Genomic DNA, 18,618 nt, shown 5'->3' with positions numbered 1-18,618 from the left:
TGATTACACGCTTATAAAATTGAGTTTGGTGTATTTGTGATAATCTATCTAGCTATTGCCCAAAAAGATTATATGCAAGTAGACATCAATTTGGATCCTACTTTCACGTGATTTTCAGGGTTTAACAAGCAATCGATATTTCAGGATTCAGTTCATCTTTAGTTTTAACTCAACTGCTTAAGCAGTTAGGTATTGACCCTAACTCTTATTTAATCCATCACTTATTTTATCCTATTCAATGTGAAACTATAATCACACATAAACATTCTAAAAAAAGTTAAATCTAAAATCTTTCAAAAACTCAACTGTCTATTTTACTAGATCCGATCTCATGGACACGCTTATTATCGGGCTATTATGATGTTTCAGACTTGAAGTCGGAAGATTCTATGAGAACCTCAAAAACCTTATAGACTTTCTACCCTTGCCTAAGTCAATCACTATGCTTCACCCAAAATGTTGGTAAACTCTCTGAACCACTGGCTAAGCTTAGAAGCACATGATAATAAGAAGGATAAATTTTCAAAATAGACCCTTTTAGAAATTTATTTTTAAAAATTGTCCCATGTGAAATTTAATTATCATTTTCGACCTGGTTTCAGAAATAAAGTTTGAAAACTTCACGGGATTTAAAATATTATGAAGTTTAGTGTGGTTAATCAAACGCTAAACTTCACGGGATTTTAAATTTGGTGAAGTTTTCGAACTTTTGTAGTTTTAGGAACATGGTTAATCAGGCACTAAACTTCACAGGATTTAAATCATGTGAAGTTTTTAAACTTTATTTGTTATTTTCGACCCAATTTTAATCAGGTGGCTAAGACTGAATCGAAAGTAGTGGTTTATTTTTAAAAAAATAATTTACTAATGGGTATATTTTAAGATTTTTCCCCTAATAATAAGGAGACAAACTTAGCACTCCATCTGTTCCCTTTCTTGCCGGAGGAAAATTCTAACACGCCAAGCTTGCAACACATACGCTCATCAAACAAGACCACAGTTGATAATGCACCCACGTCCCACCTACCACTTACACTGGGCCCAGTATCAAGGAGAACTCAACTGTAGCTGTCCGTCGTTTAGATTTCCATTTGGTCACGGAACTTGAACTCATGGGCGTCTCATCTGATATCTTTTATAGTGGGACCCACACGAGCCTGTACTGAAATGTGGGTTTTCGCTGTTTGGTTATCTACACGTACACCTTTTGCTGCCGTCTGATGACATGGACGTTGATACATGTGATGCAAGTGGCATCCGATATCCAAAACTTATGGCAACTCTTTAGTATGAGCAAATGATTGCTTTGATCGGGTTTGACTACTTTTTGCCAAGCCAAACTGAACTGGACTATTTACAGAATTGAATCGAATCATGTCAAATCGATTCGGTGGGGTTCGGTTCGTTTTGTTAATTTTGATCTTAGAGATGTAAAGTTAGATATTTTTTTATCTAAAATTCAAGACTATTATTTATTTAAATCTTTCCCTCATCATATTCTAAATGGTTGGGCGCGCGCGTGTGTAGGGCTGAGCATGGGTCGGTTCGGGTCGTTTTTTATCAAATTTTAAACAATTGAACCGAACCGTATATAATTCAAAACTGAACCGAACCATTGTAGGTCGATTCGGTTCGATTTGTTCGGGATCCCATGAATATTAAATAGTAGTATTTCAGGGGTTGTCGACTTAATTTTGAAAAACAAGAGGAGGAAAAAGGAACAAAATCATCATCCATGAAAACATATATAACAGAAAACAAATTAAGGATCGTTATCAAAGCACAAACTCAGAAATCATAAAAGAATAGGAGTGCATAAATGAACAAAAAACTGATAGGCCGATATCTCAACTTACTAGCTGCTGTATCCAAGGAAATAAATCAAAATTAAAGAATAATCGCAGCCAGAAGCTTGAAGAAGAGCAAAAGATAAAGTTTATACATCGGCCTCGACGATGGCGACTGGTGCAGGTGTCCCCCCCAAAGCCGGAGACAGATCCTAAGCTTGAGGAGATGTTTCGACCTCGGCCATGAAAACTGTGGAAGTGAGGAAGATGAAGAGGAAGTGAGAGAGGTGGACCGTGGAACTGAGGACTGAGGAGTGAGAGAGAGTGAGAGAGAAGAACTGAGGAGGCGGGTGGGAAAGGGGGAAGAGAAGTTTAGGTGTTTAGGGTTTGAGAGTCTGAGATTTTGTCTTTGGGGACGGGTCAGGTTTGAGCAGAATGGGTATTTAGACCATGGGGTATTCGGTCAGTTCGGGTTGAAAAGTTTTCAACCCGACCCGAACCGCCCTACTCTTAAAACCGATTTTTTCGGATCGGTTCGATTGGTTTTTTCGGTTTGGACCGAACCATGCTCAGCCCTATGTGTGTGGGGTGTGGGGTGGGGAGGGTACTTTACAAACTAGAATCAAATATTTATCAATTAAGATATATAAAAATACCGGTATAAATTATCTATTTGTATTGAACAAAATGTAAGTTTTAGGCAATTATGTTGAGTGTGATCGGTTCAGTTACTTTAGTTTTATATATTTTAGAACCGAACCGAACTGAAGTTTTTCTGAAATCGAACCGAACCGCTAAATTTTGGTTGGTTCAATCCCTTTAACCAGTTTGCACCGAACTATACTCACCCCTGTTAGTGAAATTGGAAAGAAATCTCGATGAAGGATCCATTCTTATTAAATTCACACATCAACTGGTTCTTCTCTAAACATCTGTTTAGAAAATCAGAACGCGCTTATACAGTAAATGGCATTTACTAGATGAAAATACGCACCAAATACTATATATCATGAGGTACAATTATCATGCAACCGATACGATCCGTTTCAGCAGTTCGCTGTTGGAAGCAAGGCAGCTAATAATCGCACGGATTTGGAACTCCACGTGGCGTCTCGTCTCAGATAAATAAATAAAGAAAAAAATTTCAAAACAAATTCACCATAAGTTTTAATTTTTAAAATCGATTCATTTTTTTTACAAAAAGCGTCACATTTTTTGTCAAGTCAGCTTAATCGCATTCCTAAACAACCCGACTGTTTAGAAGGTTATTAAACCCTAATTAGAAGCATTGAACCTGATTTTTTATGCCCTAAATAATCGGGATTGTCAATGTTGACTAATTAAGAAATGAGATTAAACTGACGTAAGAAAAAATGAGTCTATTTTTGTAATAAAAAAGTTTATTTTTGTAATAAAAAAAAAGAGTCCACTTTGAAAATTAAAAACTGTTTTGAAAATTTCTTCAATAAATAAATTCACAGTGAAACGCCGTCGTCTCCTCTCATCCCCTTCGTCTCTTTCACTTCACTGGGAAAGCTCTCCAAAAATCCCCAAATTCTCAATCTCGTCTCAAAAAAGATCGATCAATGGGATTCTCTAAAGAGCTCCAGTTCTTTTCGGAGCTCGGGCTCGGCCCTCGAAATCCAGGCTGCTACGTCAACGGCAAGTGGCGCGGCAGCGGCCCCGTCGTCGCCTCCACCAATCCCGCCAACAATAAGGTAAAATCTCCATCTCGATCTCGATCTCGATCTCGTTCAAAGTTTCAAAATTTTAGGGTTTGGCTACTATTTTTTTTTGCTGCGTTTGGGAATAATTTCGTAGCGATTCATTGATTTTGGGGTTAGGTGATCGCTGAAGTGGTGGAGGCATCGAAGGGAGACTATGAGGATGGTTTGAAGGCATGTGTGGATGCTTCGAAGTTGTGGATGCAGGTAAATTGTTATTTAGTTCACTTTTTAAAAGAAAGTCAAATTTTTTTTTTTAATGTTCCATGATGTGTAGTCATATCCTTCTGTTTTCCCCCAAAGGGGATTTCATCACGTCGAATGTACCTGTTTTCTTTGAATCCCTTTTTGTCGCGGTCTTCCTATTTTATTCATGTACGTTTTGAGCTCATAATCCAGGTTCCAGCTCCAAAGAGGGGAGAGATCGTTAGACAGATTGGGGAAGCATTGCGGGCCAAGCTCCAGCATCTTGGCAGGCTTGTGTCACTTGAGATGGGGAAAATACTTCCCGAGGGAATTGGTGAAGTTCAAGTGAGAATCCTTCAACATTTCAACAACCTCTTAGCTAGATCTTTGAGTTAAATTTTGATTTTAGCTTAGATGACAGTGACATTCAAACCTTTCAATAATGCATTCCCTGATATTGTGTAAATGTACATGTTACGATGGAAATCGTTCAGTAGCGAGATCTGAAACATGTGTTACCAGGATCTATTTGATGTTAATGTAGCAAAATTTCAAATCTTAAGAGTGAAAAAGTCAGCAGTTACGAGGTTTAGTCCCAAGGTACATGACCGTTTAATTTTATAACATACATTGCTGGGCCATCAGCCTTTTGCTTATGTCCAAATTGTTGTTGGGATTGACATGGATAAATCACTACTTTTTTCCTTTAATATATAATAATTCACTACTTGGTCATCCATGATGTCACTATTTAACTATTATCTTCATTGTGTCCTCGACAAGTTTGTCGTAAACACATTCATGTAAAAGTGATATACTAATTCCTTGTAGAAGGCCTTTTTATCTGGAAGAAACTGAAGCATTTGTGAGCAGATACTTTCGCTAATATGCTGTGAGCGGGGGACAGGGGCACGTGGGCCTGCCCACGTGAAGCCGCCCCTGCCCTTTCGTGCGCGCGCATGGGCCTGCCCACGTGAAGCCGCCCCTGCCCTTTCGTGCGCGCGCACGAAACTCAGCCCCGCGATTTTTCTCCCGCGCGCGCGGCATTTTCCCGCTGTTTGCTCCCGCCAAATTCTTCAGCTCCTCCCTTTTGGTTTCCCTATAAATAGTGAAGGGGTGGAGGAGTTATAGAGGGTGGGGAAAATAAGTGGGTGTGTAGATTTCTTTTGAGAGAAAAGAAAGAGAGGAAGAGAGAACTTGTAAAGTTTGGTATTTTTCCTCATAGTGAAAACCCCCCCTCCCGTGGACGTAGGCTAGTTAGCCGAATGTATTTATTGTTTTCTGGTTGTTGGCTATTGCTTGTAGGTTCCCTCAATATTCGGTCTTAGAGCTGATGAGAGGAAGAGTGTATATTTCATTTTGATGAAATATATCACTTTCGATTCTTGTTTCCTTTGAGAAATAAGAATTTCACTATCTATTCTCGTTTACTTTGAGAAACAAGAATATAGAGGTTGACTTGTGCTTTTGTGACAACAAAGGCCAGGGCTCTCTCTCAGGTGATATCGCTTCCGCGGCGACGGGCGTGACTCTCCGCCCTAACAATGAACCACGTAAAAATCTCGTGTTTGTATTTGTTTTATCTGTGAGTTGTCATAGCTTGTAGGTTCCCTCAATATTCGGTCTTAGAGCTGATGAGAGGAAGAGTGTATATTTCACTTTGATGAAATATATCACTTTCGATTCTTGTTTCCTTTGAGAAATAAGAATTTCACTATCTATTCTCGTTTCCTTTGAGAAACAAGAATATAGAGGTTGACTTGTGCTTTTGTGACAACAAAGGCCAGGGCTCTCTCTCAGGTGATATCGCTTCCGCGGCGACGGGCGTGACTCTCCGCCCTAACATATGCCAATACAAGCGTCCAGCATCAATATGGTTGGTTTAATAGGGAAAAATTCCCAGGCCTGTGGGTTGAGTTTACCCCAGCAGCAGACAAGCAGGAGCTGGTTCACTTGCTTGTTTAGACTGTTATACTTCTTTAAGATATATTTGAATTGTATAGTCAAATTCCTCGGATGTTAGAACTTAGGTATATGTATAGTTAAAGACGTGGTTTCTAGTAGGATATCAAACCAAAAGAAGAGCATGTAAGTTATGTAACTGAGAAGTGGACTGAAGGGGTGTATATTTTTTGTAGTATGAAGGTTGTTATACATCTTGAAAATGCACTCCATCTTACAGATCTCATTTCACCTCACTCATCATTTAAAAATGTTTTTGCTCAGTTATCCATTATGATCCATAAAAAGATGGCTCTTGGTATAGCCATCTTATAGAAATCACCCTTTAATCTATTACTCATTATTCTACAACCCACATAATGCTCGAGAAGAACTCTACAAGGACTATTCCAGTTTGTTTTTTGAATAACGTTCTCGATATCACCATTGATCATCACTTCCAGATTTTTCTTGTCAAAATGTGCAGCATACCCTTTCTTTTCCTCATAATTTTGCTGGCTTCAATATGTTTGTTTTTCTTACTGATTCTAGTTCCTTTAAATTCACAAGATTCTCTTCATGTTTTTGATCAGGACATTATCTCTTGTTTATTTCAGAGATAATAGTATAAAATCTTCATCTAATGACATGTACCTTGCAGTGTAGTCCTCAATATGCTTGGTATATTCATGCATGACTATGATAAAGAGATGAAGACTTTATTTTAATCCATGATTTAAGGAATGATGATAAGGAATGGCTACCTCTCCCCTCTAATTGTTCTACCTGTAGTTGGTACTAAATTTTACATATTCTCGAGCATATCAATATAATCACTGCACATTTTCAACTATATTCTAAAGGTCAAATAGAGCTACCATCTAGTAGAACATTTCTGAAAACTTTGGAAAGCATATTACATGTTGACTAGGATACATACTGTTTATTTGTTTAAATGTATTCATTAATTCTGACAAGATATTGAACTTCTTGCTTACTTTATGGATCACTCATTGCAAGTTGTGCAGGAAATAATAGACATGTGTGACTATGCTGTTGGATTAAGTCGGCAGTTAAATGGATCAATAATACCATCAGAACGTAAGATATCTATCTCATTTTAGATTTAAATCTATGCATGTATGGCAAGAAAGAAAAAGATTACACAACCTTTTCAATTGGGGAATAAGTTTATTAATGATGCATACTTTGTGTAACAATGTTGAGAAACTACACTATGCATTTTGATTCACAGATTGTCTGAAACATATCAGAAACAAAAATGTTTTGAAGGTTTCTCACCACTAGGTCGAATGATGACAATTAACAAGTGGGCTAGATTTTGGTTTGGAAATATCTATGGAGTTTTTGGTATCATGCGCTTTTATGATGTTTACTTTTCATGATTAATTGTCATCATCGTCATCTAGACTTTCTCCATAAATATTGGTCTGCTATCTAGCATGACTCAGAGTTGATGAACTCCATATGATAGTTGTCTTGAGATTTACATTTGTTTATCTACCTGATATCACTACTTCAGGTAGGGCAGTCCCAAAAGCCTGCGGCCCGGACCCGGCCAGAAGTCCAGCCTGGTTCAGGTCGGCCAGTACCCAGCCTGGGACCAGGAAAAGCTCGAAAAATAGGTCCTAGCCATGTTCCAGGCCCGGGTCCGGGTGCCTTGATCGGTGCCCAGCCCGGGCCCAGTCCGGCCCAGGAAAAGGTGTTTTTGTGCAGTTTAGCTAGTTGTAGTTATTAACAATGTGTGAAAGAATGATTGTAATCCAACCATAGCATGGTTGGCTTAGTGGATTGTAGTTGGTCATAGGTAGTTCTTTAAGTCACTACTTCGAATCTACAAGTCCATTTTTTTGTTTTTATTTATCCTTAAAAAACTTTTAATTAGAAATCAGTGTGATGTCATGTGAAGGTTTTGACATATTGTATATATCATTAACTTTTTTTTTCCTAAAAGCTTAGTTCGATGATATGATTGTTGCTTAGTAGTATAATATAAATATTTTGCTTGAGATTATGTTGAAATCATGGAGGAGAATGTAAATTAGTGGGAGATAATACTTTTGATTAAGTAGCTGTTATTTTTAAATTAAACTATTGGTGCTTATTAAATACATTCATTCAATGCTCTATATTTTGAAAAATATTTTATTAAACAGTTATGGAAATACCAAAAATTCTATGTGATTTTTTTATATTTTTGGCAAAATATTACATCTTTTTGCACAAAAAATAGAGTAAAAATAGCCAGGCCTTCTTGGTGTCTGGCCCGCAATTGCTTGGACCCGGACCCCGCCCGGCCCAGTACATCCGGGCCCAGTCCGGCTAGGGCATTTTGCCCGGCATGAACCCGGATTTGCGAGCCGGGCTTGGCTAGGCCGGTCCACTTAGACACCCCTAACTTTAGGGTGAGTGTGAAATTCCAAACATGGTTGGAGGGTTGTCTGCGTGCCTGCTGATAAGTAAATTTTTTATTATGTTTAGAACATTCGAAAATATTTTACAAGTGGCAATTGAAAAAGTATTTATTTGACAAATGGATTCAAGAGAGAGATGTGGCAATTGAAAAAGTAATTATTTGACAAATGGATTCAAGAGAGAGATGTTGATTCCTATATACACAACCCTGTGTGCAGCGCACAGTGTGTAATCTAGTGATTATATACTTGAGTTTGGCTGTAGTCCTTTAATAGTCCATTTAGCATTTGTAAGGAAATTGATTTATGCGCTGGACACCTTATATTTATAAACTATGCTGCTAATGTCCCAGACATCATTAGATTGTTAAAAGAATATAAATATGGATCTAGCTTTTGGTACTAGAGTATAGGATAATCCATCATCTGTGTCTTAGCAACCTAGGTAGACGCTCACACCACATTGTAATTTATGCAGCATGTGATCACTCAATCACTCTGACTACACGCAATAAACTCTTAAAATTCAAATGGCCTGTCATGCAATTTCTAGATTCTGCATGCTCTTATACTTTTTCCTAGTATTAAACTGCTATATTTTCCATGTATGCAGGTCCAAATCATATGATGTTGGAGGTAAGGAACATTTTAGTACTTTTTGATTGGTGTCTCTCGGTTTTTCTATTAATAATTCACAAGGTAAGCATGCTTAAGTACAATCCTGTCAACATGCTTTGTGTGATTCAGGTGTGGAATCCACTTGGGGTAGTAGGTGTAATCACAGCTTTCAACTTCCCGTGTGCTGTGCTTGGTATGTATCATGTTCTCTTACATGCTATTCATAGTATAGTAAAGGATTATGAAAAAAATTCATTGGCATGAATGCTATCATGCTCATATTTGAGATTTGACCTTTTAAATATGTAACGATGATATTTCTGTTGTGTTATAGAGCCACCTGATATGATACCAAGTAATTCCACACAGGATATGTGCTAAGAGAAAATCCTATTTGTTGTAATTCTTTTCTGCTCAGGCATTAATCATATTTAGCATTTCCTAGAGAAGGATTATGAGAAAAATTCATTGTCAAGCATGTTCAGATAGGCGGACTTTAAAGATATGTAATGTGGCAAGTTCTTGCTCAAGGCATTACAAATGGTATTGAAACTAGCCACCAAGTTGGAATGTTTCACATGAATAAAAGGAATGAAATGTCATATGACTCATATCATATGACGATGTGATAGGAACCCATACTTAAAGCCATTGGAACCACATCTAGTTCCATGGGATTGATCTCTAGAATCAAATAATCTGGAAAACATTCAGGACTTCGTATCTTAAAGGACTATTTTAGAAGTCCAGTACTGGATAGTTCCACATGGGATATGTGACAAAGGGAATCTGGTTTATAATAATTCTAATGAACTCATAACTGAGAACAAATAGCATTTTTTTAGAATGAAAAATCATGGAAAAACTTCATTGTTAAGCTTGCTTGAGAAAGAGCCAGTTTCATATATAAATACTAGTTTGAGGCACTACAAAAAGCTCGAACATGAAGATTTATGCAATATTAGAAAAATTGTACGTAAAATCCTAACGACAAATATAATAATTGTTATGCCTATGCATGAGGCTCCTGCAGATTAGTGCAAACCCCCCCCCCCCCCCCCCCCGCCCCCCCAACCCCCAGCCCCCCCCCCCCCCCCGCCTCTCACAAAACCACAAAAAAAAGAGCTGACACAAAGAATACCTGGAATATCACAAATTTGTTTCAACAGATCAAAACCCATTAACTGAAGACCATAGTCTAACAAGATTTTACTATTATCAGTGGAAGTGGGAAGTAAGTAAAGAAGTTGTACCATTGATTATACTTATGATTTAACTCATCATATTCTATTGACTTAATTTACTTGAGGGGTAATTGGCTGCTGGTGATCTGCAGTTCTCATTGTATAAAATTATCTATCCAAGTTATTTCTGCAGTTGTGCATATCCTTGACTTGAAGTTTCTCTCTTTTTAGGATGGAATGCTTGCAATGCACTAGTATGCGGAAACTGTGTTGTATGGTAAGCAGTTAGTCCATTTCTGTAAATTAAATAAAAATGTAACTAATAATATCCCAGATCCATTTCTAGTTGTGTATAACACAAAATTTTGTAATTTCTTAATTGAATTAGATGTTCTGCAAGCATGAATCTGATTATCTGGAAGTGAGGTTTAGGTTCATTGTTGATCCAACTTTATTTTTTTGCTTTCTACCACCAAGGATGCTGAAATTAGAAGTGCTTTTGTAACATTATTGTATATACTTCTTGCATGGATTGTTTTAGAATCAATTCCGGTACATAAACATATTGAAGCTTTTCTTCTGTTTTCTAAATGACCATGGATTGGCGTCAGGAACAAATGTAGAATAGTTGGCCTTGTAATTCTAAGAGTTTAAAATTATTACCCTCAACCCTCACCATAACTGCAGAGCTTTGGTGTTATTCAAAGGGATTTTAAAACCATCAAATGGAAATATGGTACTTGTTGCACAAAAAATCTTAAGCAGGATGTTTGATGCTAGCCCGAGAAATCATAGGTACAACTGAAGTGAGTATTAATTCATGTGCCATTAGTATGGTAACTGCTTAATAAAAGACGATCTATGTCATCAGAATTATTTTTCTTCCAATGGGAAAAATATGGGGGAATTCAGTTGAAAACTTCAAAACTTGGAAATGTTTCCATCCCTCTGATAAAGAGACTTAGGTGCTCTTTTCTTGCGTTTTTATATAGTAGTTTCAAGTTTTGTCTGAATTTAAGATGGTTGTCCTTGCTTCTGTTTTCTAGGAAGGGTGCACCAACAACCCCATTAATCACAATTGCTATCACTGAACTAGTTGCTGGGGTTTTAGAGAAAAACAATTTACCAGGTGCAATATTCACATCATTTTGCGGAGGTGCTGAAATTGGCCAGGCAATAGCTCAAGACGCACGGATACAGCTGGTCTCGTTTACCGGGAGTTCCAAGGTTCTTTTATGTGCTATTATTCTCATTATTAATAATCTTGTAATCTGAGAATAACTATGATTTTTCACAGGTCTTAGGTACTAATCCTTTTAGCATACTAGCGATTATTAGTGCGTGAAAACTGAAAACTAAAATATCTCTGAAATCTAGTTAAAGAAACTTATCATTTCACAATACTTGTGCGTCAAAGGAACTCCCATGTGAATAGACAGAATATGTTTTATGTTCTTGACCATTGTATTCTTTGTTGTTCTTCTAAATTTACGTGTTTATGCTTATCTTTGAATATTGATTGGGTTTTTGAACTCTCTTCATACCCTTATCTTTTGGTTGTCAGTGAATTCTTTTCATGAGCATGTCTAATTTTATTTGTGCATCTTCATATCCAGGTGGGTCTTATGGTTCAACAGACAGTTAATGAGAGATTTGGCAAATGTTTACTTGAACTAAGCGGAAATAATGCTATCATCGTCATGGATGATGCCGACATCCAGCTTGCTGTCCGCTCTGTTTTGTTTGCTGCTGTTGGTACAGCTGGACAACGATGCACAACATGTAGAAGACTGGTACGATATTTTCCTTTCTGTATGGCAATCTTTTATTGCAAGCGAATCTGTTTTTTTAATCTCTAATTCTTTTTCCTATTGATGCAGCTTCTCCATGAAAGTATATATCAAGATTTCCTCGATCAACTTATTGTAGTCTATAAGCAAGTGAAAATAGGGGATCCACTAGAGCAAGGTACCTTATTAGGACCATTGCATACTCCTGCTTCCAAGGTCAATTTTGAGAAGGGAATTGAAGTTATTAAGTCTCAGGTTAGTTTCATAATTTAATACATTGATGTTGCATGCAATGAAGTGGACAATACTCTACTTTTAACTTATCTCTCACCCGTTATCATTGTGTAGTAACTGTAGTTTATGTCATATAGCAGTTTCTAGTACTCCATAAAGCTATTTAGAGTAAGTGTTCTAAGTTTTTGATTGTCATTATCTCCAAAAGACCTGTCGCTGGGAAGTAGATTAAATTCGTATATGTATGCTAAGTTGTTAAAATTTGGTGAATTCACTAGTTGATAATACTGAGATGAATTTGTTTCCTTACTGGATTATATTCTCTGAAGGGTTAGGTTTTTCACCGTGCTTCATTTGATGCAGAAGATCAAACAAAGACTAAAGCAGAGATTTTCCTTCCCCTCTAATCTTCTCTTTCACCATGTGCTCATATATGCAGGGTGGAAAGATACTCATTGGAGGATCTTCTGTAGAATCTGAGGGAAACTTCGTGCAACCCACTATTGTCGAGGTTAATCCAGATACACCTGTTGTTAAGGAGGAGTTGTTTGGACCTGTCCTTTACGTAATGAAATTTCAGGTAACATGTTTACATCTTGTATATCTCCTTTAGAGTCTGCAACTACATGATAGGTCGTTACATTATCTGCCTTCTACATCATTGATGCTTCCGTTTTGGTAATATCTTATGTTAGGAACGTGATTTCTTGAGTGATCTCTCATTTTTTGCAGACATTGAAAGAAGCTGTTGACATAAATAATTCCGTGCCACAAGGTTTAAGCAGCTCCATATTCACAAGCAGGCCAGAAGCCATATTCAAGTGGATTGGGTAAGTTTTGGAATCTAAGATTACTGCAAATATGAACAATCTTCTCTTTCCATAATGTGTAAGATGCATGCATGCTCAGACAGGAGATGATTGCGTCTTGAAGTGTTATATAAATAGCGGGGGTAGTGGCATGCCAAATTTCTAAATGTAGTTTGGTCTTGCCCTTCTCACTTTAGAAGGATTTTCTGTCTGCAGATCACATGCGCTATGGATAAAGGAAGAAGAGAGATTATTAATTTGTGAATTTTGTGATATTTACATTTACCAAATCACGTAAAATATTTTTTTGTTAATCTTTGGATCTGTTGATTTGTCGTGCAAAACATTCTCTTCCCGCTGTTTGAATATCTACCTCTTTTTATTATTATGCTTTACATGTTCTTTTCTCCTGATCACCCTTGAGGCAGAAATTAATGCTTCTAGTTTCTGGTATTCATTTACTTGCACCTCTGACTAGTTTGTCATCCATTACCATGTACCTAAGCCCATATGTCTGGAATATTTTCTGTTAAAATCCTAGTAAGCACTAAGGTTTCATTATCCATTACCAACATATATTAATATTGTCTCCTATTTCCTTACCATCCTACTTACTTTATTATGGCGTCCTAGAGTCCTTTATGTGGCTGATTGTTGCACAAGTATACCATCAAGTAGTTATCCACTTATCCTTACCTACCTTATTGCAGGATGTCACAGATTCCTCCAATATAATGATAAGATTGCATCTAGTCTGAACAAATATTTTTTTAATCATTGATTGTTGTGTAATAGTGGCTTCTCTAAATTTTAAGGAGCACCAAGCAGTATTGTCCAAAATGGATCTGGTTCTATGGATTTATATTTCAGGCCTTGTCTGGTGTTATCTTGATTTCTTTTCAACTTGATTTTCCTTATTTGATTGTTCACCTCTCCGTTTGTATCCTCCTGGAAAACTCAAGTTCTGATTGTAACTAGAGCTTAAAAGCAGGAGGAGAAACAACCAATCATCTCCTATTTCTGGTGGAGCCTTAAGTTTTATATTCGTGTACTATTGATTTTGGGTAAAATATTATCAAGTCTGAAGTACCATGATGATATTGTAGAATAAGAAGTTCCAGCGTGGTGGGAATATCATAGTCCTTAGTTATATGCTTACATCTGAAATTTATCAAGTTTATGTGAATATCAAATTGGTCTCAATCATCTGCAGCACTTTTGTTAGAAAAATCATGGTTTCTGTTAATTATATCTTCCATATACTTTTTGGGATATAATATATATTATATGTGCATTTTTGTGAGGTATGTACTGTTTGAAAATTTTGCAGGCCACACGGTAGTGACTGCGGTATTGTGAATGTAAATATACCTACCAATGGTGCTGAAATTGGTGGTGCCTTTGGTGGTGAAAAAGCCACTGGTGGTGGCAGAGAAGCAGGAAGTGACTCTTGGAAACAATACATGCGACGTTCTACATGGTAAATTATAAATTCTAGCTGTTCAACTTGTTAGCCACCAAAGTTCTTAGTTCGATTCATTCTGTCAACCTTCCAGCTGTTTAGTATACTTTATTCGAAACTCTTGCAAATAGGTCCTTCAAAATCTTTCTGATTATACAGCAGATATAAGAATTTTAAGACGCCTTTTATACCACAGTTTAAATTATTTGTATATAGGTCCTTCAAAATGTTTCTGATTATACAGCAGATATAAGAATTTTAAGACGCCTTTTATACCACAGTTTAAATTATTTGTATATCATAAAAGGGATAATCTTATAGTAGAGGATTGGTGGCTGCAACTTGGGTTAGTGAACCTCGACCCACACAATCCACTACCAGGGATTTGACTGATCAACCTATCTAACTTGTGAGCCACCAAAGAACTTAAGTCAAGGTCTCATGAACTGAGTATGTCTTATTGTCTGAACTGACCTTTTCGCAGATGGAATCATGGGACTATGCCTTTATACTTTGTGCCATAGCTTCAAGAAATCTACATTGTGAATTAACTAATTCAGGACTGTCATTTTGGTGACTTCAATTTGTTTTTTGACTAACCCAACCAACTCCTGGTGATGGTCAGTAAAGAACTTTGAGAATCATTTGGCTGGATGATAATTAACTGCAATTTAATTTGACCAAAAGAGTGCTTACCCTACCCAAGAGAGTATTTAATATATTAGTCAGTATAGTCCTCTATCATGTATGTAGTATGTACTAAAATATCATGTTGATGACTTCTGCGGTTACTAAATGCATGTTTTTATGTTTATTCATGTCTGCATTAATTTTCAACCCTCTAATTACATTTATACACTTGTTTGTTATTCCAATTAAATCTGGTTCGTATGACATAGACTCTGAATTCTCATGCCCTGCCTACTTCAGGCACTCAAATTTTATATTACGTGCATGAAATGTTACTTGGTTACATATGATGAAAATATTGGACTAACAAAATGTACCTCTGCAGTACAATCAACTATGGCAGTGAACTCCCTCTGGCACAAGGAATAAACTTTGGTTAGATTCTACAGAGCTCAGGTTAGTTTCCTCCCTGATAGAGATTGGTTGATTGTTTACTGAGTTGTCCATCTCACGTCTTGTTTATGCATCCACAGGTCTTGTTTCTCTGAATCCTGGATACGTAAGGTTTCATGTAGCTCATCCTGGAGATGACAGAATAAGATGAAGGAATATAAACTCAGGTTTAGCCGACTGCTCACTGACTTTCCATTGAGGCTCTTGATATTGTTATATACTACATAGACTTCCTGTATGTTTATTACAGCCTTGTGAGATAGGAAAGAACAGTGCTTTCTCTTACTCTAATGCGCGTATGTGTTTATTTCTATGTTTTTTAGGGTTCTCGTCTCTCTTTATGCCAGGCTCTGTTTGTTATTGCGTGCTTTTAGCTCCGTGAAGAGACTAGGAATATGTTTTAACATCCATTTGTTCAACGCCTTCTTAGACTGTTCTTAGAAATCAAGCTAGGAGTTTTGGTGCGGTGTCGGGTGTTTAAGATGGTATCAGTGAATACCAGATTTGGATTCCAATGCTCACTTAGATCCCATCAGTCACTTTTAAATGCGGTGGTGTTTTGTCCAGATTTCAATACATGAAAACAATGTTCTAACCTATGGGACATGTTACACCAATAACGTTATATAAATCTAATTCCTTGTCACAACTTAGGCAGGACGTTAAACGTTCTTAACAAGACAAATTCGTCATGGAATTGACATGCACAACAATAACAACAAAGCATTGTAAAGTTTATACTACAAATTGGGCTATTTTTCAACCGAAATACAATGACAGTTTGAATGGAAAAATCCACATCCCGTGGAAATAGTTTTGTAGTCAACCTCAAAAGAACGAGAACTACGGTTATACGTAAGATAAGATGGTTCTTATACGCTTGTTTCAAACAGCATTTACTCAAACCTCCTAAGGTCAAGACCTGAATGTCAGTTGGGCATCTGAATGTAAGTTGCGCAACAAGAGAAAGGAATGACACCACCGATACATTCACCTTGGTGAACTTAAACCAGTCTGTTGGTATTGAAATCATACGAATAGATAATATTTTGTTTCACGACAATCAACATACCCTCCGAGTCTGGGAGGAAACTTCCAACGACTGTGAAATGAACATGTCTCAACTGTAGTTGTTTTTCCAAAAGGATGCAACTTTGTTCATGGATCGGTATCCATCTATTGCCTTCTTCGAGTTTCAAGTTTCCAGATTTTGAAACAATCACTGTCCCCGATGAGACAAATGCGCCCATTGCACTTCCCTAAAGTCCCATAGGCAATAAATCTATTGGTCTGGGGGAAGCTCAATCCTTTGAGAGCTCTCCTCTTGAATACCAAACCTCAGCACAAAACGGTCAAAGTTCACAAGAATATTAATATCCACTGTAGGCGTCAAAAAATGCTCAAAGGTATCCAAATACAGTTCAAAAGGAAGTCATCCAAAATGTTAAAAAAGAACACAAGTATAGACTGTCTCGCAGGCGAGACAGTCTTTACTGTCTCGCCTGGCGAGACAGACTTTTACTGTCTCGCCCACGCGAGACAGTTTTCACTGTCTCGCCCCCGCGAGACAGTATTTACTGTCTCGCCGTGCGAGACAGTGTTTACTGTCTCGCCGTGCGAGACAGAATTTACTGTCTCGCACACGAGACAGTTATCAGTGGTTCAAGAAACTGTTTTGCAACCACCGACACGTGGCCACCAACTGTTCAAGAACGTGGGGAACGTCGTGGGCGAGAATCACGTTGATAACTACCAGAATAACGGAGTTTAAAACGTGGGAAGGCAGTTACAGCGAGAAACTGTCAAGAATATTCGTTTTCCAAGACAGTATTTACTGTCTCGCTGGGCGAGACAGCAAATTTACTGTCTCGCTGGGCGAGACAGCAAACACTGTCTCGGCCAGCGAGACAACAAATACTGTCTCGCCCGCCGAGACAGCAAATGCTGTCTCGCGAGCACTGTTCATCAACGGGCTATAAATACCCCCAAGGTGATTTCTTTAGGGGGGGCTTCCAGCAGAGATCCAAGGCTGATCAGAGAGCATCCATAGGCGGATCAGAGAGCATCCATAGGCTGATTCCAGAGCAGAGAGGGCAGAGTACTCGAGCTTCTGGCAGCTCCTTGATATTCAGGCTTTGACTTGATTTCAAGAAGAACGACTATCTTACCTTGATAAGATATCGTTTCAAGTTCTCACTTCGATAAACGAAGTCAGAATCATAAACCCCTCACGATTCGATCAGAATCTGTGATTTGGTGGTCCACGGGCTAACGCACCCCCGGCACAGGCAAAGATCCCACGCAAGCAGTGATCCAAACAACGATCCTGCGTTTGTTTCCCAAGAGTTATAATTTTCATTTTGTTGTGTAAAAGAAGTCTTATAAAAAGGCTATTTCTTTTGAATTTATTGTAATCGACTGAAGATATAATGAATTCCATGACAAAACCAACTTTTGACGCAAACAAGCTGGCGACCACAGTGGGAGCCAACGGTTTCGCTGCCGAGACCGTCGTGTCGCAGCCAATCATCAAGATCCTGGTTGAATCAACGGTCGAGTACGAGTTCGACCAAGCGAAGTTTGAGGAGTATTTGTCATCCTCATCTGTAAAGTCTTCCGCGCCTCGCAAGTGCAGGAAGATTTCATCTTCGTTGAAGTTATCAAATGCTACGGATGAAGACTCTCGTCCGATTGTTGCTGAGGATTTTACTCGCAACAGCTCTGCTCAAGATGATTCCTCCCCAATTAAGGAGTCGTTCGATCAAAATTCGCCACTGACAAAGAGGGCTCGTCAGAGGCGATGCCAACGCCGCGCTCGTCAATTAGCTAAGGCATTGGAACAAACCGACGGGGTTCGTTATCACGCGGACCTAAAGTCGAGGAGACATCGAGTAGTTCAGTTGTCTCAACAACCAATCACTCCTATCTCTGTTAAAATAACGACGGAGGAATGGACTATTGTCAAAAGGACTCGTTCAACCCTCAAAGAGCGTATACGAAGACGTCGTGCAAACGCTGCTCTTATTCGTGCTCTCTCACAACAAAGACGAGAAAGGAGGAAGGAAACGGTGACCAAAGAACCACCGAAACTCTGCCAAGTTTGGATTCCAAAGTCTGGACTTATGCAAAATCAGCATTCAGAGCCCGTTAAGACTCCGCACCCGTAAGGGGGTGGTTCTAAACGTGTGACTCTTGACACAACCTTGGATTACTCAAAGGCAACAATAATTTGTCCTGAGAATGCCACCAAGGCTTTACACCCCCAGAAGAAGACGTGTTCGCCAAAAGACATCGTTATACCTGGAAGGTCATACCAACAGACAATAGGATTTTCCGGCAATCATACCGATGAATCGTACTATCAA

At 38.1% G+C, this 18,618-nt stretch overlaps 1 protein-coding gene across 1 annotated transcript; it reads left to right on the top strand.

The window, feature by feature from the left end:
- LOC109845011 (aldehyde dehydrogenase family 7 member A1) lies at positions 3,278–15,544 on the top strand. Its single transcript, XM_020414191.1, has 15 exons — positions 3,278–3,505; positions 3,632–3,718; positions 3,911–4,042; positions 6,667–6,739; positions 8,687–8,709; positions 8,821–8,884; positions 10,107–10,152; positions 10,922–11,102; positions 11,492–11,668; positions 11,756–11,920; positions 12,339–12,479; positions 12,632–12,729; positions 14,039–14,188; positions 15,186–15,256; positions 15,334–15,544. Exons 1-14 carry the CDS (start codon positions 3,374–3,376, stop codon positions 15,238–15,240), a joined length of 1,524 nt encoding a protein of 507 aa, XP_020269780.1. The 5' UTR covers positions 3,278–3,373; the 3' UTR covers positions 15,241–15,256; positions 15,334–15,544.

The sequence above is a fragment of the Asparagus officinalis genome, chromosome 6, assembly GCF_001876935.1.
Source record: "Asparagus officinalis chromosome 6, Aspof.V1, whole genome shotgun sequence".
Lineage (NCBI taxonomy): Eukaryota > Viridiplantae > Streptophyta > Magnoliopsida > Asparagales > Asparagaceae > Asparagus > Asparagus officinalis.
This window is presented reverse-complemented; position numbering and strand designations above follow the sequence as displayed.